Below are 22,339 nucleotides of genomic sequence, written 5' to 3'. Positions count from 1 at the left end.
GAAATATAGTAAGCAATTTATAGTAATCAAAAAGTAGTTAGCAACATTGATTATTGAATAAAAAGCAAAAAAAACATATTTTGACATCAGTTTTCGATATATTGTAGAAAATTTACATTTTTATGCATTTCACTGATTATATTGAAGAAAATACTAGTTTCTGTGAAACGCTCGCACTTTGGACTTGACATTCTTCATTAAATTCTGCACAGTTACTTTTGTGACTTTCCTTCCGAAAGTGCCGCTTGACAATTGCCCAATACCTTTCAATTGGCCGAAGATCCGGGCAGTTCGGTGGGTTGATGTCCTTTTCCACGAATTATACATTAGTTTTTGACAACCACTGGAGAACGGAGTTGGCGTAGTGGGCTGGAGCCAAACCGGCCAGAAGAGAGGAGGAGCCTTATGCTTTCTGTGGCAGCATTCTCTTCTTCAAACATTCTTCCTCGTACACCTTGGCGTTAATTGTGCCCTTCATGAAGAAAATCGACGACCGCAAACCACAGGTACAAATTGCTTGCCAGACCAACACCTTCTGCCTAAACTTTTCCATCGCCACCGTGGTGTTAGCGTCGTCCAGGTTCTGGTACACCGATTTCGTATAATATTGCGGTCCAGGCAGCACTCGAGAGTCATCCTTGGCGTAGGTTTGATCGTCGATCAGGATGCATCCGTCTTTATTTTGTAGAATCCGGTTATACAGTTTTCGCGCTCTTGTTCCTACCGGATCGGGCCAAATCCTTCATGGAAAGGGTCTTACCGAACTTCTCGATAATATTTTTGACACTGGTGTGGTGCACTTTCACCCGTTTTGCAATTTCGTTGTACGTGACCCCACTTTCTGAGCACTCTGGTGAAATTCACTGCCAAAATGAGGCGTTCAAAATTTTCCTACCGCATGCGTATCGTGCAAAACTGACACATAGAAATACGGAATATTTTCTGTGATTGAATGCAGTTGATTTACATTTTTTGTTCGTTAGTAAAACTGACACTAACTGTGTATGGTTATAAACCAGGAGTTTTTTTCATTTTACTGATATGAGGGAGACACGTTTATGCAAGTTGTTTAAGACAGCCGATTTCATCGCTAAATTTATAACCAATCAATTATGCTCTTATAATTGGTATTTTCGCATGTAGCGAAATTGTTCATTTTTTGTTACAGACCACAATTTTTGGCACGATGACAACTCTTCACCTAACAGATTCCAACTATGCGCCATTTTATTTAAGAACTAAATAATATTCAAACAAGATTAGTTTTATATGGAATTCCACTTATTAGAGATTACTACTTCTTTTTCAGCATGAAATACGATTAAACATGGAACATTTTCAGAAATGTTCAGCTTTTTATGCACGAACATGTTTTGAAACAGAAATCAATGTAGTGTTGCCATCTGCAGTACTACAATGTTTAGCGTTCGAGTACCATGTATTTTGGAAACTTTACTTCTTGTTCTCAGCATTTAAAACATGGTATTGATCCAAGTAAAATGCTCAATTCAAAATAAACTTTAGTTTTCGCATAATGCAATGATTGTTGAAATAAATTTGTCCGTTATCGTCGGGAAAGAAATAAAAACATGAAATAATTTTCAATTTACTTAAATCTATTTAACATTAGGGTATGTTGAGGAGTATTCCAGTTCTAGATTTATTTCTATAATTTAATTCCTTCTGACTGTAGTATAAATGAAATATAGTCTTATATTATATGGACGAACTATATTCCGTGTTATGAATCGGCAAGATGGTTCGCCATTTTACGATATGCGAGAAGATAAGAGTGATAGTTTACCTCGATGATTTGTCCAATCAACTAGCAACACTGAAGATCATGAAAAGAAAACACCGTTTCCATAAGCGGCCCTTACACGAGAATTATTTTTGTTTTGGTGAACCGTGGTCGAAAATCGATATTTTTTTCTTGTGCGTACTTCAAACGCTCAGGTCGCAGCTCTCATTCGCATTTCGGACGTCACTACGAGGAGTCGGGTCGGGCTTAGAATTTAGTTTCGAAATTCAGTTACTTAGTTCCAGAATACAGCTTTAGAATCCATAGCATGCATGCGGTAACTGGATTCTGGAACTAGATTTCGGAATTGAAAACAGTTTCGAAATTAAAAATCTAGAACTAAATTGCAATTGAGCTGTAAATTTAGTTGTTGAACTCAGGTACAGATCCTAATTCCTGAATTCATCATTAATATATTCCCAAAGAACCCTTTTCATATGACAGACCTGTTGTATCATTGATCAAACCAGCAAATTTATGTTTTCTATACAAAAAGATTGTAATCACAAACGACAGGTTCTTTTCAGCACGATCATTATTTTATTACAAAGAACTATACTGATTATTCCGTAATATTGTATTGCGTGTCAGAATGATTGATGTAACTAATCCGTACTTTAGTTTAGGTGAATTGTTTCAAATTCTAGTAGTGAAAAAGGGGAAAGAATACACAGTTCTTCTATCAACTAATTGATATTCGGAAGTATGAAGGAAACGTAAGTTTTATTCGTATTCACGACATTCAGTTATGTCTCTGACATTACATACCCGTACTTTTAAATTTTCTTGCTAGACCCTAAATCACCAAAAAAAAACTTGCACTGGGGTCTCTTTTTACGCGTTTTTTTTTTAATGCGGTTTCTTTTTACGCGACTTTTTTACGCGGATTTCCGAAGTTACACCAGATCTGGACGTTTCATGCATTTCTAAGATATTTGGCATCAAACTTTTTTTATCCCCCGCGCAAAAAAGAGAACTCCAGTGTACATCCGAACTAGCACAAACTTTTTCAAAAAGCTGTGTAAAGCATACAAGTAAAAGCCCGTTAAAAACCGCCGTTGTGCGCGACTTTTCACGCATGAATTACCATTGTATGAAAGCTCGAACTCAAGAGCCCATAAGGGATTATTGGGTTATTCGAAGCGCCTTTTTTACACAAATTGAGATCTCTACTTTGATATCTGTTCTCTGTGCCTACTGCAGATCGAGCAAATTGAACATGACCTTTTGGCCAAGCTGCAGTCTCAAATCACTAAATTGGTGGAATAACACCATCGATGACATAATCGGCTTGTTGATACAATGATAGGACCATGCATTTCAAAACACTCACTGTCAGCATGTTCCGATGACACGAGCTGATCCAATATTGCTGGACTGCGTTTACCATCGATAGATCGAACGATGAAATAAATCTTCACATCTTGTTTACATCCATGCCGTACAGTTTGTAATGTGTCCTTGAAATATAAAAAAAGGCGGGTGGGTAATGTCAGAGACATAACTGGATGTCGTGAATACGAAAACAACTGACATGTTCCTTAACACTTCCGAATATCAATTGTATGAATTATGCACGCATTCCCCTTTTTCACATTTTTCGCAAAAACAAAGAAAGCTTCACTTGATCTCGATTACTGTGAATTTCACACAGCGAAAAGTGCACAAATCTAAGCAAACTGTTCTTGATTTGTAGTAAACTGAGGATATTTCCCTACGATTTGCAAACAACAAATCCTAATAGTTCTTTAGAAAACTTTTAGAGCCATTAGAACGGCTGATATTGTGCAATGCTCTCCACCGTTGTTTTTTCCCAATGCTAATGACTGGCAGCTGTGACGAATTCGCTCTTGTCGAAAGCGAAACTAGCTGTGCAGACGACACAAAACACATCTGCTCATAGGGGCGATAGAATCCAAACTGATTCAATTTTTGTTAAGAGATTTCCTTTTATGTGATTTCGTTTGTAGCTTTTTCACTAATGGGCGGTCCTAACGGCTATAAAAATAGCCGCATTCAGAATTTTAATGTTGATTATTTCATTTCGGATTTGCATAATTTATTGAAAGAAACTATCAATATGCTGAAGGGACTCGTTTCTAGCATTCAGAAAAGTCAAATTGCGTAATTCTCTACGACATTAAACTCTGGAACATTTTTCGCAAAAACAAAGAAGGCTTCACTTGATCTCGATTACTGTGAGTTTCACACAGCGAAAAGTGCACAAATCTAAGCAAACTGTTCTTGAATTGTAGTAAACTGAGGATATTTCCCTACGATTTGCGAACAACAAATCCTAATAGTTCTTTAGAAAACTTTTAGAGCCATTAGAACGGCTGATGTTGTGCAATGCTCTCCATCGTTGTTTTTTCCCAATGCTAATGACTGGCAGCTGTGACGTAATCGCTCTTGTCGAAAGCGTGCAGACGACACAAAACACATCTGCTCGCAGTGGCGATACAATCCAAACTGATTCAAGTTTTGTTGAGAGGCTTGTTTCTACCTGATTTCGTTTGTAGCTTTTTCACTAATGGGCGGTCCTAACGGCTATAAAAATAGCCGCATACAGAATTTTAATGTCGATTATTTCATTTCGGATTTGCATATTTTATTGAAAGAAACTATCAATATGCTGAAGGGACTCGTTTCTAGCATTCACAAGGACCAAATTGAGGAACTCACTGCGATATTCACCACTTTTCGGAACATTTTTCCCGGACGATTTGTTGTACAGCAGCAGATATTTTGTTCTCTTCCTTAGAACGCGTTCTGATTCTTATCACTCTCTCAGAGGGTAAATTTTGAAAAGGCACCCCATAGTAAAGTAAGTCGTATTCACGACAAAAATGGGTTGTATAGAGGTACAGTAAAGTAAATTCCGCATAATTCTTTAGGAGTATTATTATGGTTTTAAGAAGAACCGAATAGAAGTCTGGAATAGAGAACTGGACCCTGAGTTCAAGACCTAAATTTAGATCCAATAACAGACTCAGAATCCAGTTTCAGTCGCTGCTGGTTCTCGCCTTGATGGCCAGCAAGCGAATGAGAGATGCGACTTGAGCGTTTGAGGTTGTAACCACGCAGAAGGTGCATTCTCCGTCGCTGCTGGTTGATGATTCCACTCCCACGACGTCTGCTTCCATCGAACGCACGAAAAGAAATGATCGATTTTCGACCACGGTTCCCCTTTTATATGCATTCAGTTGAAGATATGTGCCTGACTACCTCAAAATCGTCGTCCTTGCGCGAAAAACCCAAGCGAAAGTAAAGAATTTTCCGCGTTGTTTTCAAATTTTAAGAAAACTTAATTTTTGAATTGTTTGTGGTTATCGCACACTGTTCAAAATATTATCCTGAATTCCTGATCATATTTTTGATGAAATGGTGAAAGAATTATGTTGCTACCATTAATACAAGTCGAGATATTCACGATTAAGTTCTGCCCATTCTTCCATATGGCTAATTTTGAAAAGGCGCCCCATAGTAAAGTAAGTCGTATTCACGACAAAAGCGAATCTAAGTTTCTCTCCTGGGGTGCTTCGAACGAGCTAGTGAAACTTAAGGATAATTTATGTCAGTCTTTAAATTCAAAATTTGAAATTATAACAACTGATTTGTCAAATATATGAAAAAATAGAACTACAAATTCCACAAAAGAAATATAATACCAAGGCTTCCATTTTTTTGATATTTCATGTAGAAAGTACCGTTCTTGTATGCGTAGACTAGTTGAAACGACGTTAATTATTCATTAAGAATCTGAGATCTTTTAAGGTTACTTTAGGGAAAATTATTCGCCTTTATGAATAGAATCGTATTCTGTTAGTAAATAAAATGAACTTCATCGGAAACATTAAACTGGAAAAATGCCTAAAATTATTCCTGCTGTTGCTACTTTACTTTTTAGTTCACACCTATGAAATTTACAACAAATGTAAACTTAAGGTTTAAGTCAAGGAGCGGTCGCTAAGAGCAGTTAATCAATCAAAAATTTTTTGTTTCTTGGAAATGTGTTCGACATGTTTTTATTAGTGTATAACTTTAGATTGCTCTATTGACTTCCTAGAACTTCGTCTTCGACACCGTTTTCCACATTTAACAGCTTCTTAGTTACAGTGTATAAGGCTATTTTACCAATAGTCATCTCATTAGTAGAGTCACCATATTATTTTGCCGATTACTCTAATTTAAATCAACGACTTACAGTACAATTGCTACGACTCTATGAAGCAATACCACCGAAAAAATAGTTTGAAAATCATTTCGTTTGTATTGGAGTTTAATTTTAACGGAGTATATGAAGTCTAATGATTTGCTACTCATTTCTGGAATCCCGCAATTGGGTTATATCGTTTTCGCATGATGCCAAACCTAATTCGATTTCCACCCTAACTACTGTCGCTGCTTCCTCCAATTATCGGTGTAGCGAAAACCTATGCTTTATAATTATTCTAATAATTCCGTGACAAATTTGGTATTTAATTTGTCCTGTCCAAATCTCATACTAAATAAACGCATAAGCAGATCAACTATTTTAAGTGTACTAAGACATCTGAATGAAACAGAATTCAGAATTCATCATTTGGAAGATCCGTTACTGAACCGCGGTGGGGTATCTAAAAAAGTCTACGAGGGGCGACGGGGGTAATAAAAAGTACCAACCAAGGCTTTATCAGCCAAAATATTATTTCTCAGGGGAATCCATATTATCGTTCTACATCCTAGCTCAGGAATCTCAATTATTCAATTGTCGCAACCTACAATCAGTGAAAATAATATTATCATAAATTGGTGCACTCCAACGAATCCTCAACTCGAGTGCACCTGCACTTAGCCTTACCAACTGTTGCAAATCGTAAAGTCATCCACAATCTACAACGTTGATGAGCAACCACTTGCTGGAGCCTCATCATACATCAACTGTGCCTGTATTGGTACGAACGATGTTAATTTGCACGTGCATCAGGCGAATGGAACGACATATGGTTGGCTCGCTCACTCACTCACTCGCTCACTCGCTCTTGCGAAGCGCAGCACACATCAGCTGTGCGGCAGACGCGAATGGACTATAGAGAACATGCGGGTTGCCGAGTGATAGGCGGTTTTCTTTTCTTTGTTGGCTCTGATTTTGATCGAGGAAAATCGTTTTATTTTTTTTTGCGAAATTTTCTTTATTCAATGTTTTTGGATTGCTTTAGGTTTGTTTCCCTTCACAAAAAAAGCAGTCTAGTTCAAGGTTTGAAGTGTTTAGCAACATAACAATTCGCATTTCCATTAAAAATATGTTTAAAACAGCATCCTTTAATCGTTAACTATTCACAATTATAACACGTAAAAATGATCATTCTCACAAGTGTTTTGCTTGCTTTTTTTGTTTGTTAAACTCTCGTTGGTTTGGGTAGTTTGTTTTTGGGTGGTGCATTGTTTAGACTAATTCAAGGTGTTCCTTTTTATACATCTAGTGATATAAAATTCACAAGTTTTCTTCCGAGATAAACAAATGGCAATAACAAGTATCTTTCCATCAACTGCAATCCCTCGTGCACTCCCTAACTGCTCACACAATCACATACACATTAAGCTTAATATTTGCACATAATTTGATCACCCCAGGCGGCGCCAATTTCGCCAACACTACACCGAAGCGGCAATAATTTCCCGAATCCATTGGCTGTTGGACGTAATTTTATCGTACATTCGTGGCCGTTCGATTCCGTTCGGGGCACAGGCTATCCGCCAGGAAGCTACCCCGACCAGGGCCCACTTACGTTCGGTTGCCAGCAAACAGACCACCGGACTTCCGGCGAATTCCTCTTCGCTGCAGTCCTGCTTGTGGTAGGCCGCCTCGGTACACATGCTATTCACCGTAGCAATCGAAACGTTCTCGCATGGCTTCATATCGCTGATCTTGAGCTGAACCCGCTGCAGATGATCACGCTGTCGGCTCCAACCCAACGTGTTACAGTTAGTCCACACGGTTGGTTTCGCTTTCGGCGGTTGAAAATTGTTACCGATGTGATTCAACGGGGAGATGTAATTGTTCGTCTGGGGTGAGTTCTCCGGCAGAGGGTACGCATTCCGGGCTCCACTGACCGCACCTACGGCTTCCGCCTTCGGAATCTGCGAACCTTCGTCGGCAAATTCGGCTGCAAATTCATTGATCGAGTAGCGCGATGATTCGGTCACTTCGCTGTAATCTTCGGACGTCGCGTCACTGTCATCGCCTGGAGTTTCAAAGTACTGTCGGTTTTCCTTGATACGTTTGGCACCGCTAGGACGTGTTTTGGAAAACCGTTCGGCATGGGGAGTCGGTGTCGCCTGGTCGCTCCGGTCGATGGTTTCCTTAAGTGGGATGTCCGGCAAGCAGATCGGTCGAACAAAGTCCGAGTAAGTTACCGAATGTTCCAGACGAACCAGCGCCGCCGTGCTGCCCTCGACCGGGGACTTTACCATACCGATCTGGAAAAAGAGTTGAGGTGTTCGTTAGTGGTTTTGAATAGAAAACGGAAAGAAAACCGTACAATTCGGCGTCGTTGGGTCCAAGGTGCATTGGAAGATAAACGAACGACCCCAAAAATGGCAATCCAAGTAGCCTTCGCTTGTCCCTGGAAGCAGGATTCCGTTGTCAGGACCCAATCGGATGATACCTGAAAGAAATGGGACGTTAAATGTGAACTTTAATGGAATTTTTTCGGCTAATTTATAGAATAAGGCAAATAGCACTTTTGTCATGCAATAACAAAGCTCCAGGGCATCGAGTTATTCAATTTACCTTGTCCCAAATCACTGGAGATAAGTGAGGGATATCGTCATTGAAAAACGTTAGAAACGGCCGATTTCTTTGCCGATTCCCACTGTCCGGAGACTGTTCGAGAAAATGATTCTCTTACGTCTAGACGATTGAGCTCTCATAAATAGCTTGCTCTCGGACACCCGATTCGGTTTTCGCGAAGGTAAGTTTGGAGAGTTGCTTTTTTCAACTTTTCTTTAATATGTCGGAAGCATCATAATGATGTATCATAAAAATTGTTTAACTACTGGAGGAATATTTGTCCATGTTGTTTAAGATGGTCAATTTATTCATTTGCTTTATAATCAAAATGCGATTTTTTTAATTCTTTGTTACAAATCAAAACCTTTGTAAAACTAGTAATATCTGGTTAGTGAAGTTCATATCATATCAGTAAATAAGTGAGTAACATTTTACCATTGCTCGTTATTTTAGAAGAGATTATACATATTATCTTTTTGTACTGTCTTTTTTAACTATCATTTTTTACTGTAATTCATTATTGTCTTTTTTGTACCGTTTTTTTGTACTGTTTTTTTTTGTACCATCTTTTTGTGCAGTCTTTATTGTCATTTTTGTGTTGTTTTTTTTTTGTATACAGTAGAAAAATGTCTTTTTTGTATTGTCGTTTTTAACTGTAATTTGTTACTGTCTTTTTGTATTGTTTTTACTTTGTACTGTCTTTTATGTACTGTTTTCATTGTACTGCAATTTTGTATTGCATATTTTTCTACTGTTTATTTTGTACTGTCTTTTTTGTACCGTCCTTTTGTACAGTCTTTATTGTCATTTTTGTACTGTCATTTTTCAACTATCATTTTTTACTGTAATTCATTATTGTCTTTTTTGTACCGTCTCTTTGTGCTGTTTTGTTTTGTACCGTTTTTTTGTGCTGTCTTTATTGTCATTTTGTACTGTCTTTTTTGTACTGTCATTTTTGTACTGTCATTTTTGTACTGTCTTTTTTTCGTATCTTTTTCGTGCCAGTTTTTTTGTATACAGTAGAAAAATATCTCTTTTGTATTGTCGTTTGTAACTGTAATTTGTTACTGTCTATTTGTATTGTTTTTTTTTGTACCGTCTTTTTGTACTGTTTTTTGTAATGTCTGTTTTGTACTATCCTTCTTGTACTGTATTTTTGTACAGTCTTTATTGTCATTTTTGTACTGTCATTTTTGTACTGTCTTTTTTGTACTGTATTTTTTGTACTGCCTTTTTTCGTATCTTTTTCGTGCTGGTTTTTTTGTACACAGTAGAAAAATGTCTCTTTTGTATTGTCGTTTTCTGTACTGTCTTTTTGTACCGTAATTTATTACTATCTTTTTTGTACTGTATTTTTCTAAATATCTTTTTCGTGTTGCCTTTTTTGTACACAGTAAAAAATGTCTTTTTTGTACTTTTTTTTTACTGTCTTTTTGTATTGTTTTTTTTTGCACTGTCTTTTATGTACTGTTTTTATTGTACTGCATTTTTGTGTTGCCTATTTTCCTACTGTCTATTTTGTACTGTCTGTTTTGTACCGTCTTTTTGTACCGTCTTTTTGCACTGTTTTTTTGTAATGTCTATTTCGTACTACAGTACAAATCCTTTTTGTACTGTAATTTTGTACAGTCTTTATTGTCATTTTTGTACTGTCTTTTTTGTATTGTCGTTTTATGTACTGTCTTTTTGTACTGTAATTTATTACTATCTTTTTTGTACTGTATTTTTTAACTATCTTTTTCGTGTTGCCTTTTCTGTACACAGTAAAAAAATGCCTTTTTTGTACCGTCTTTTTGTACTGTTTTTTGTAATGTCTGTTTTGTACTATCCTTCTTGTACTGTATTTTTGTACAGTCTTTATTGTCATTTTTGTACTGTCATTTTTGTACTGTCTTTTTTGTACTGTATTTTTTGTACTGCCTTTTTTTCGTATCTTTTCCGTGCTGGTTTTTTTGTACACAGTAGAAAAATTTCTCTTTTGTATTGTCGTTTTCAGTACTGTCTTTTTGTACTGTAATTTATTACTATCTTTTTTGTACTGTATTTTTTATACTATCCTTTTCGTGTTGCCATTTTTGTACACAGTAAAAAAAATGTCTTTTTTGTTTTGTCTTCTTTCGTACTGTCTTGTTTACTGGCTTTTTGTATTGTTTTTTTTTTGTACTTTCTTTTATGTACTGTTTTTATTGTACTGCATTTTTGTATTGCCTATTTTTCTACTGTTTGTTTTGTACTGTCTTTTTGTACCGTCTTTTTGTACTGTTTTTTTTGTAATGTTTTTTTTTGTGCTATCCTTTTTGTACTATCTTTTTTATACTGTCTATTCTGTACTGTTTTTTTTGTACCGTCTTTTCCTAGTCTTTATTGTCATTTTTGTACTGTCTTTTTTTGTATCTTTTTCGTGCTACCTTTTTTGTACACAGTATAAACATGTATTTTTTGTTGTCGTTTTTTGTACTGTATTTTTTACAATCTTTTTCGTGTTGCCTTTTTTGTACACAATAACTAAAAAAAAATGTATTTTTTTTTGTACTGTCTTATGTAATGCTTTTTTTTACTATTCCTCTACTCTCTATTTTGTACTGTCTTTTTTGTACTATAGTTTTTGCACTGTCTTGTTTGTAATGCATTTTTTGTACTGCCTTTTTTTTCGTATCTTTTTCGTGCTGTTTTTTTGTACACAGTAGAAAAATGTCTCTGTCGTTTTTTGTACTGTAATTTATTACTATCTTTTTTGTACTGTATTTTTTTTACTATCTTTTTCGTGTTACCTTTTTTGTACACAGTAAAAAAATGTCTTTTCTTGTATTGTCTTTTTTGTACTGTCTTTTTTTTAACTGTAATTTTGTACTGTAATTTATTACTTTTTTTGTACTATCTTATGTAATGTTTTTTTTACCGAACATTGTAGATAATTTCAATTTTAAGTTATTTGTGGATATCCCTCAATACTGAAAATTCTATTATAACTTGCTGAACATATTCCTGAGAGTATAGAGAACAAATTATGTTGCTGCCTCAAGTACAACAAGAGATATTCACGACTAAGTTTTACCCATTCTTGCACGGAGTAAATTTTGAAGAAACGCCCCATAGTAAAGTAAGTCGTATTCACGACTAAAAAATCATTTATTATTAGTTTGCTGGATTTAAACGTGATCGTACAGACCCCGATGATGGCTCTGATTCCGATTGGCCAATTGAGGTGGTTACTCTAGAGAACATAAAAAAACTTCACAAATTGATTATATCCAGGGCTTTTTCTTGTCACTCATCTCTAAGGGGTACGCTCGAGCGCAAATTTTTGTACCCCCTGCACTATAGATTAAGGAAAAAATATTGAAGTAATTTTCTTTTTCATTCTTTGAAAACATAATATTTTAGTAAAAGATAATAGCTAAACTTATTGGGTTTTATTATTATAAAATATTAACTTTTGTTTACAATCTACGTAATAAATCCTCCAAGTTTTTATAGTCGAACTTGATTACCGACGGTGTGCGACTAAAATAAATGACGAAGTTTTTGACAAACGTTCAAAACAATTCTGTTAATATTACACCAATCAGTCAATTTATTCAACTGATCTTGTAAGAATTCCGTGTCAGCTTAGTTTTGAAGTCGTCGGCGAACGATAGTTTCATACACTAGATCGAACAATTTAAATCGTTGAGATAGAGTAAAAATATAAATGGTCCAAGGTGACTTCCTTGAGGAGCTCCAGAGGTAACAGCCAATGGTAAAGTTATACATTCTTCTATTTTCACTGTCTCTTCGCGACCAGTAAAATATTATTGAAGCCAGTTCAATAATTCTACTTAACTTGGAAACTGTTAGGCTCCAAATCTAGTAACGAACGTATGATAGAGCACGTGTAGGATACTAAATTTGTAGATGTCGAACGATTCGACATGAATTCATGTTGAGTCTTAGACATATAATCAGAGAATTATTGCATTTGGGATGCTGTAAAAAGCGTAGTTTGCACTTACCAGTGTCCCGTCACAAACATGCGTATCGGCACGGAACAGTGCTGCCAGCCAGGGCCAATCACCGGGAGCAGCCATCTTCGAAAGACCGACATTTGGATTACTGGGCAGTGCCGACTGGACACCGCATTCCAACTGCCCGCAACCAACGTACAGCGACTGTTTGCTCTGGCAGGTGGTTCTAACGAAAGAAATCTCCGAAGCCCGTGGATCCAACACCCGCACATAGCTGGTATTCGGTTCCGTATCGTTTCGTACCTCCGAATATTCCACCCGTTCGAAACCAAGAGCTTTGCAAAGTGATTCGGCCACCGTATTCCGTACGTACTCGTTCGAATCCATACCGACGGAACACAGCTTTCCAGTGATGCCCTTTTCGGAGAAGACCGCATAACCTTCCGGGTAGAAACGAGGACGATAGGGAACAATCGGTGCCGGGAACGTCAGGTACGTCACTTGTGGTGAAATTGAAACTGAAAACAAAAAAACATTATTCAAACCTCTCATCCTTCCACCTCGTCCAAAATTCAATCAATATTTACGACAATCCTTTTCGTCAGCCCCATCCGGACAGTCCATTTTCCCATCACAGCGGGCGTTACGGGCGTAGCAAACCCGACCACGCCCACAGTAGATCGCTCCGTACGGACAAAACGTGCAGGTATTTTCATCCGACAAATCCGGACAGTCCGCCACTCCGTCGCACAACCGAGATGACATCGCATTCGTCTGTAGCTCCGTGGCACATCCCGGTCGATTGTAGCACGACTGAATGCTAGTGGTTTCCGGAAAGCGTTCACAGTCCAGGAACTTCTTGAACCGTTCCGGCAATCGATCACCGCAACCACTCCAGAATGCCTGACAATACTGGCGACACACGCGGCCCGGTGTCGGTTCTTCGATACGCCGATACTCGCAGGGAGGTTGCAACAAGCGACAGATAAAATCAAACGCCTGCCGGAAACATTCGGCATCGACCAGTTCGCGGAAGGAAATCAAATCCGTCTCGACTTCTTCGATCGAATTGTGCCCGAAATAGTTCGGATAAGTGGTCAAATTGTAACCAACCGATCGGCAGTAGTTCAAACGAAGCGGTTCACATTTGCGCGGAGGTCGAACGGTGGTAATTATTTCGTTGGGAATGTCATCCTTGCCGCCCAACGGAGACGACGATGTTCCCGGAATGTCATCAAACTGTCCCAGCACTTCCTTAATCACCAAACTGGACGGATCGATGGTCAGATTGCGGAAGTACCGGGGATGATCGGAGATAATTTCCTCCATCAGAATCGAATGAAGATCGGCACTCGAGACCAGTTCAGCGTACGGATCGAAGTACATGGCAAAGTGAAGCGTGACGTCTTCGCCTTCGTTGCTGCAATGAAGAATCAATCAATGAGTTCGATCGATCGCTAGATCGAATTACCACCTACCCATCCAAAGCGAGTATTTCACTGCCCTCGTACGGTTCCCGTAGATCCGATCGTCGCATAATCAGGTTGATTCGTTCTCGATAGTCCCGGGCACGGTGCTGAAATCGAAGCGAGTTTTGATCGGCCAACTCCGGTGTCCAGTGATCGCCCTCGATCACCCGCAATCGGCCACGGAATATCCGATCTGGCAGCGGCTCCGGTCGTAGGTAGGTGTCTGAAAGAAAGGGAGCTGATGAAATGAATTGATTCCATATGAGACCATAGTTTGGTTATGACACTGCAATCCAGTTGATAATACCGAAATGGAGACGAACAATGGTCCGCCGTTTTGAGATTGGATGCAAGGGCAAACTAAAAACAATGTTTGCCTTCTGGGTAGGGAGGAGTATGTTCTCACACATCGCCATAGAGGTCTGCATATCGAGGGAGAAGATTGTGGGAAATTCGTTGCCATAAGAGATAACAATCAACGGTGGAATAATTATGCGAATCGAAGCATGCTTTGAATTCGAATGTCGAAATGCCGATTGCGCGATATGATTTTTGTTGCATTCTAAAAATGTTGCACAATCGGAATGAGAGATTTTCCCTCTCCGCGTGTGTTCATTCAATGATACATTTTTAAACCCGAGTAAAATCAAACATCAAAATGTGAACAAATTGAAAGTTCATCAACTTTTCAATAGATATCACAATATGTTATAATTTCGCTGATTGATTTTGACAAAAAAAAACTTACGAGGCAAACGCTTTGTGAAAAATACATTTGAAATCATCGATTTTCTTCTGATGGCGTACGTTACTCTTCAGGTTCTCTACCAGTTTTCGTGTTTAGTTTTCAAAAAGACGAGTGGGTAATGTCGTTAATCGTACTAGTTAGTTGATTGATTATGTGAATTTTGCATACTTTCACAGAGCAAAAATTCTGTTTCATGCGGTTGGAATTTTCCTCGCCTTATTTTGGTACTGAATTTTACCTTAATGCTAGTTCATACCAAACACTTTAGAAAACTTCAATTTTATGTTATTTGTGATTATCTCATACTGCTGAAAATTGTATCATAAACTGCCGAAAATAATTTCGATCGAATGGAGAAAAAATCATGCTACTTCGTTAAATACAACAAAAAAAAATCACGATTAAGTTCTGCCCATTCTTGTACAGAGTGAATTTTGAAAAGGCGCCCCATAGTAATGTAAAACGTAGTCACGTCAAAAAATGTTGAATGTTATAATAATAGTCAATATTTTCGGTTGGTGTTTTGACCGTTATATTCTGTACTTCCAGAAATCGGAGATCGGTATGGCCAAAGGGATTGTTTTTTCGTGCATCAACTAACAAGTCTTTTATAATAGATCAACTTATTTCTAACTTTTCTTCTAAACAGTGAATTCTTTTTGTATTACAACAACAGCAATGATGAATCTTCATTTCAATGTTAAGTTTCTAGGGTAGATTTTTCAAATAGTTTTTTTTAAAGAATTTTCTTTGGAACAGCTTTTTCCGAGCAGTTTCTCGTATAGGTTTCTGGAGCAGTTACTTTCGAACAATTGTTTTTTTCGAACAGGTTTTTGAGTAGAATTGGATTTTTATAGGAGCTCCGCTCTTCAAAGCAGTTTTCCCAAAAAGTGTTATCGAGCAGCTTCTCGAGTTTTTCCGAGTAGCTTTTTTCTCGAGTAATTTTTAAAGAATTTTTTTCCTAACAGTTTTTTGAGTAGCATTCCGAATAGTTTGATTTAGCAGATTTATATTTTGATTTTCACGCTGTAATGTAGTTTCTCATGCGGTTTTTTTCCGATCGGTGGTTTCACGCACACAGATAAAAATATTTTGTGAATTTACATTTATTTTCATGCACATATTTGGAGCAGGCAATTGAATGGAAATTTACATTACAAAACGAAGCGGTTTGTAAATATACAGTCTTGTTCAATGGAAAACTAAATGAATTTTGATGTAATTTTACATCAATCATGGTTTTAAATCAGATTCTCGTTTCAACTGATGTCTTTTTCATAGTACTATCGGTTTACATGTCGTGTAAGTTTCATCTTTTGTTTCTGTGCATCTCCTCGATTAAGCATCTCGAGCAGTATCTCGATCATCATTTCAGACAGTTTTCTCGAGCATCTTTTTGAGAATTTTTTTCGAATAGTTTCACAAGCAGCTTTTTGCTAGCAGTATTTCGAGAAGTTTTTGATATTTATTTACAAAGGAATTCCGCACATTTTTGAGCAGTTTTGTTTCTGAGAAGAGATTTCGAGCAGTTTTGGAATAGTTCTCTAGATCAGTTATTCCAGAACGGTTTATTTCCAAGCAGATTTCAGAGCAATTTTTCAGAAAATTTTCTTTCGGACAGATTATTCAGAGATTTTTTTAAGCAGTTATTTTCAAGCAATTTTCTGGAGGTCTTTTTCACACAACGCTTTTGAAGTTTTTTCAAGTTCATGTTCAAGCAGTATTAAGAGCCGTTCCCTCGTGGAGTCTTTCGAGTAATTCTTTTTCTAGATTTTGTTTCTTGAGTTTTTTCAGTAGTTATTCGAGTAGTTTTGCAAGTAATTTTTCTAGCATTTTTTTATTTTGTTTTTGAAGGAATTCCGTATTTTAATGTTTTTTTTCGAACAGTTTCTCGAGCAGTTTCTGATATTGATTTTAATATGAATTCCACACTTTTGTCTTTTTTCGAACAGTTTTTTTCTGAGCAATTTTTTCGAACAGTTACCGATCGAAACTGTTCGAAAAAACTGTTCAGAAAAAAAAGTTCGGAAAGTATTTTAGATTTGGTTTCTTAAGCAGTTCAAGTAGTTATTATCGTTCAGTTTTTTTCGAGCTTTTTTCTCAAGCATTTTCCTAAGCTGCCTTTTTATACCGCAGGTGTTGAGAGCAGTTTTTTTCGACGGGGGTTTCGAGCATTGATTTGTTTACAATTCCAGTTAGATTTTCTAGTTAGAGGCAAAATTTTAGTGGAACTTAAAAATGATAATATTAAAAGCAACAACTTAATGAATGGAAGCCATTTTTAAAATGGAATTGAATTTGCAACAACGAGTTTTCATTTTCAGTCGAGAAAGAAGGCGATGCTCTCAGTTTTCCTTGATTATAAGTGTGCTGTGTATCATAAATTTTTACCACAAGGTCAGACAAGGGGATATTATTCGGGCGTCATGAGACGTTTGCGTGAAGCAATTCGCCGAAAAATACCAGATTTGTGAGCAAACAACTCGTGGATCTTGCACCACGATAACGCACCGTCACACAATGCTATCGTTATCAGCGAACATTTAGCTAAAAACGAAACGTTCAGCAACCGCCGAATTCACCTGATTTGGCTCCCTGCGACTAAATTTGACGGGGCGAATATTTCTGAGTACGCCTTCGGGCGCCAGGATCATTCACTCAATGTGAACAACTTTCACTCTGTGCGGTTCGTTAATGACGTAGAAAAGGTTGCTGTGCTTACCAGCAAGTTGATCTTCCGCGAATTCATTTTATGCAACGTTCGCCAATGATTCTTCAATGCAGTTTTGCGAGCAGTTTTAAGTTTTCTAGAGCAGTTACTTTCGAGTGGTTTTTGGAGCAGATTTTGATTTTTATAGAAATTCCACTCTTCGATGTAGCTTTTTCAAGCAGTGTTTTCGAGTAGTTTAACGAGTTCTTCCGAGTAGGTTTTTTCTCGAAGTTTCTACAATTAGCAGTTTGTTTGAACAGTTTTTTTTATTGTCATAAAAATCTCATTCTGTAATGTAGTTCCTCATGCGGTGGTTTCCGATCAGTGTTTTCGCGCAGTTTCTCGATCATCATTTCGAGCAGTTTTCTCGAGCATCTTTCTGAGAATTTTTTTCGAATAGTTTCACGAGCAGCTTTTTGCCAGCAGTATTTCGAGCAGTTTTTGATATTGATTTACATAGGAATTCTGCACTTTTATGCCTTTTTCGAGCAGTTTTGTTTTTGAGTAGTGATTTTGAGCAATTTTCTCGAGCAGTGATTTTAGAACGGTTTTGGAAATAAACCAGTTTTTAGAGCAAATTTTCTTTCGAACCGATTTTTCGGAGATTTTTTGAGCAGTTATTTTCAAGCAATTTTCTCGAATACTTTTTTCAGACAATGCTTTCGAAGTTTTTTGAGCCGATTTTTGGAGTTCTTGTTCAAGAAGTATTTCCGAACTGTTCCCTCGTGCAGTTTTTCAAATATTTTTTTTTATTTTTATGTTGGTTTCAAAGGAATTCCGCATTTTAATGTGATTGTTTTTTCTAATAGTTTCTCGACCAGTTTTTGAGTTTGGATCCGGGTTGGTGGTTCAATGCATACGATACTGGTCTTACAAGCCAGTTGTCATATGTTCGAGCCCCGAGCTGGAAGGATTCTTAGGATCGTTGCACTAGCCATGCAATGATTCTGTACGCTAAGAATCGGCTGCGAAGTTTGTTGAAACAGGAAGGTCAAATTCCACAAAAGGAATGTAATGTCAGGGCTTTGCTTTGCAGTTTGTGATATTGATTTTAAGAGGAACTCCGGACTTTAATGCCTTTGATCGAGGAGTTTTTTGAGAATTTTTCTCGAACAGTTGCCAAACGCCTGTACAAGGTAGTTTTTACGATTTGTTTTCTAGAGTAGTTCAAGCAGTTATTATCGAACAGTGGACTTCGAGCATTGTTAAAAAGTTTTCTCGAGAGCTTATTTTCGAGCAGTTATTTCTGACAGTTCTATCGAAGTTTTTCGAGCAGTTATATTCGACTGGTTCAAGTAGTGTTTTTGAGCAGTTTTCTCGAGTATTTATTCTGAAAGTTTCTCGTGCAGTTTTTTGAGTGTTTTTTTTCTAGCAGTATTTTCGAGCAGATTTTGATGTTCATAGAAATTTCACTTCTTAATACAGTATTTTTCAAGCAGCTTGCTCAAGCAGGTTTTTTCAAAAGTTTTCTCAAACATCTCGAGTATTTTTGCCTTTCTCATATAGAAAGGCTATGCAATCACTGTGAAAACCGACTTTTGAACCGAGGCTCGGAGGGCCGAGTGTCATATACCATTCGACTCAGTTCGTCGAGTACGCAAAACGTCTGTGTGTGTATGTGTGGTGTGTGTATGTGTGTATGTAACGTTTTTTGCACTAACTTTTCTCGGAGATGGCTGAACCGATTTTCACAAACTTAGATTCAAATGAAAGTTCTCGTGGTCCCATACAAAATTCCTGAATATTATTTGGATCCGACTTCCAGTTCCGGAATTATGGGGTAAAATATGCAAAAAATTGTGAAAATAAGTGCACTAATTTTTCTCATAGATGGCGCGACCGATTTTCACAAACTTAGGTTCAAATGAAAGGTCCTGTGGTCCCATACGTAATTCCTGAATTTCATCAGGATCCGACTTCCGGATCCGGAAATATAAGGTAAAGTGTGTTAAAAATTTTATACCATCACTGAAAAGAGCGAAAAACCGTAAAAAGTTTTCTATATCGACCTCAAATCTTTTCCAATTGATAGTATTTTATCGGTCAAACAAATCTATTTCGGTTATTCTTTTAAGAATCGAAGAAAAATAATTTTGAAGAATTCCACAGTATTATATATGATAGTATGATTGATATGAGAATCATTACACCACTAGGTGGATTAAAACAGGTTTTTCGAAAAGTTTTGAACAATTTTCTGGATCAGTTTTTCTAGCAGTGCTTCCATACTTCAACAAGTTTTGATATCGATTTTTATAAGAATTCCGCACTGTTTGTCTTTTTTCGAGTAGTTTTAAGCATTTTTGAAAAGCTCTTTTTTCAATCAGTTATCGAGCAGTTCTTTTTCCAACTGTTTTCTCGAGCATTTTTTCAAGCTGTGTTTTTCCAGTCCGCAGTCCGTGTTTCGAGTATTGTTAAGAAGTTTGCTCGAGAACTTATTTTTGAGCAGTTATTTCAGACAGTTCTATCGAAGCTCAGTTTTATTCGAGTGATTCAAGCAGTGTTTTTGAGTAGTTTTCTCAAGCATCTTTTCAAGTATTTATTCGAGCAGTTTTTCGAGTATTTTTTTCTAGCAGTATTTCTGAGCAGATTTTGATTTTCATAGAAATTCTGCTTTTTAATGCAGTTTTTTTCTAAGCAGGTTCTCGATCAGTTTTTCGAGAAACTGCTTGGAGAAAAAACTGCAGTTTTTTTAGAAGTTTTCTCGAGCACCTTCTCGACAAAAAAAAATTTTCGAATAGTTTCGAACAATTTTCTGGGCCAGTTTTTCTAGCAGTGCTTCCAACAGTATTTCGAGAGGTTTTCATATTGATTTTTATAGGAATTTCACACTTTTTTGTCTCTTTTCGAGTAGTTTTTTTTCCTGAGCAGTTTTTCAAGCTGTTATTATCGAGCTGATTTTACAGCAGTTTTTTAAGCTACGTCTTCCAGATCGCAGGTGTTTCTAGCAGTTTTCTTTCAAGGGGGGTTTCGAGATATGTTGAGCAGCTTTTTAGAGTTTTTGAACTATATTTTTTTTGAGCGATTTTGAGTAGTTTTTCGAGCTTTATTTCAATTATTGCTGACGAGCAGTTCTTTCGAGCACCTTCTAGAATATTGCAAGTAGTTTCTTGAGCAGTATTCGTGTAGTTTCCTAAGCATTTTTTCACAATGTACCGCTCTGTAATGTAGTTTCTCGAGTAATTTTTCCGTACGAAGGTTTTTCTAATAATTTCGCGCAGTTTTTTTTAGTAGCTTTTCCTAACAGTTTTCCAAGTAGTATTTTGATTTCGCTTTCTGATGCAGGTTTCCGAGCAGCTTTTTCATTTTTTTGTATGGTTATCTAAACATTTTTCCCGAGGCTTGTAGGCAAGCAATTTTTTCGTGCTGTTTTTGAACATTTTTTTCGTTTTTTATCAGTTTTTAAAGTAGTTTCTGAAGAAGTTTTTTGAGCAGCCGTTTTATACAGCTGCAAGAAATTATGAAATAGTTAAAGCAGTTTTAAAGAGCAGTTTTTTCGAACAGCTTTAAATATTTTTTTCGAGCAATTTTTCAAGTACTTTTAGCGATTTTTTCGAGCATTGTTAACAAGCAGATTTTCCAAGCTGTTTTTGAAAAGAGTTTTCGAACAGTTTTCTCGAGTAGTTCTTTGAACAATTTTCAAGCAGCTTTTCAAGTAATTTTTTGAGATGTTTTTCGAGCAAATTTTTGTTTTTTTGGGAGGATTTATCGAGTACACAGAAAGAAATAATGAAATTTACACGACATGTAAATCAATTGTGACATGGAATAGACATTGGTTGAATCGAGATTTTGGTTGAAAACCTTCATCGATGCAAAACTAAATTGGATTGCATTGAATTTTCAATGAATATAACTGTATCTTTCAATTAACGCTTAGTTTGCGATTAAATTCTATTGAAACCTACAGATTTGTAAAGTAACTTTATGTTTAAGTACCTGCTCCAAATATGTGCATGGAAATAGATGTAAATTCACAAAATATTTTTATCTGTGTAATGATTGAAGCAGTTAATGGGTCGATTTTTCGAGCATTTTATTAAACAGTTTTTTCGAGCCGGTTATCAGCAGTTTTTCTAGCAGCTTTTTAGTAGGTTTTTTAAGTAATTTCTATAATAGTTTTATCGAGTAATTTCTCGAGCATCGTTGAGGAACATTTTTTATCGTTTTTTCAAGCAATTTTCGATCAGTTTTTCAAGCTATTTTTTCGAGTAGTTTTCCAGAACAATTTTTCCGTTCAGTTTTCACGAACAGTATTTTTTGCAGTTCTTTGGCAAGTAATTTTTATATAGCTTTTTCGAATATTTTTTTGAGTATCGTTGACGAGCATTTTTACGTGTTTTTCAAACAGTTTTTTCAACCGGTATTTCTACCAATTTTGTTTCAAGGATGTTTTTTTTTTTATCAGTTTTCTGGAACAATTTTTCCGTTCAGTTTTCACGAATAGTATTTCTAGCATCGCTGATGAGCTTTTTTTAATCTGTTCTTCAAGCAGTTTTCGAGTAGTTTTTTTTAAACGGTGCTAATGTGCTCCACATAAAACAACAAGCATTGCTCAAATTCAGAATTCTCATTCGTACTCGAGTGTTCGATTTGTGCACACGCGCGTTTTTATAGTCGACATCGGTGAAGGTGCTTATCTCAGCAAGGGCTGTAGTATAAGCATTGTATTGTAACAACGAGAATAGTGGCTTTTACACAGCAAGCTTTGTGTATTGATTCCGCGTTGGAAGCAGCAGTGGACTCTTTTGTTCAACCAAGCAGTGTCGCACAATAACACATTTTTATTGTTTGCCGCCTACGAGCCTGCCGGTGAAAACAGATCAAGGTCACGCTGAGGAATCAGGAGGAATATATCACCTAACAGCTCATCGTGCCATACTAGCTAAGTACTT

The 22,339-nt window shown here is 36.8% G+C and overlaps 1 protein-coding gene across 2 annotated transcripts in view; it reads right to left on the bottom strand.

Annotated features, from left to right (window-relative positions):
- Positions 1 to 6,962: 6,962 nt before the first annotated feature.
- Positions 6,963 to 22,339, bottom strand: part of LOC131425618 (uncharacterized) — a 141,974-nt gene continuing 126,597 nt past the window's right edge. For both annotated transcript variants that reach the window (XM_058587643.1, XM_058587644.1), the window contains exons 4-8: positions 13,996 to 14,209; positions 13,105 to 13,937; positions 12,566 to 13,035; positions 8,323 to 8,448; positions 6,963 to 8,260 (exon numbers count right to left, since the gene is read on the bottom strand). In XM_058587643.1, the coding sequence (XP_058443626.1) occupies positions 7,436 to 8,260; positions 8,323 to 8,448; positions 12,566 to 13,035; positions 13,105 to 13,937; positions 13,996 to 14,209 (2,468 nt within the window). In that variant the 3' untranslated portion in view covers positions 6,963 to 7,435. The remainder of the gene's footprint in view (positions 8,261 to 8,322; positions 8,449 to 12,565; positions 13,036 to 13,104; positions 13,938 to 13,995; positions 14,210 to 22,339) is intronic.

Source organism: Malaya genurostris, chromosome 1 (assembly GCF_030247185.1).
Source record: "Malaya genurostris strain Urasoe2022 chromosome 1, Malgen_1.1, whole genome shotgun sequence".
Taxonomy (NCBI): domain Eukaryota; kingdom Metazoa; phylum Arthropoda; class Insecta; order Diptera; family Culicidae; genus Malaya; species Malaya genurostris.
Note: the sequence above shows the minus strand (reverse complement) of the source record. Positions and strands in the feature narration are given on the sequence as shown.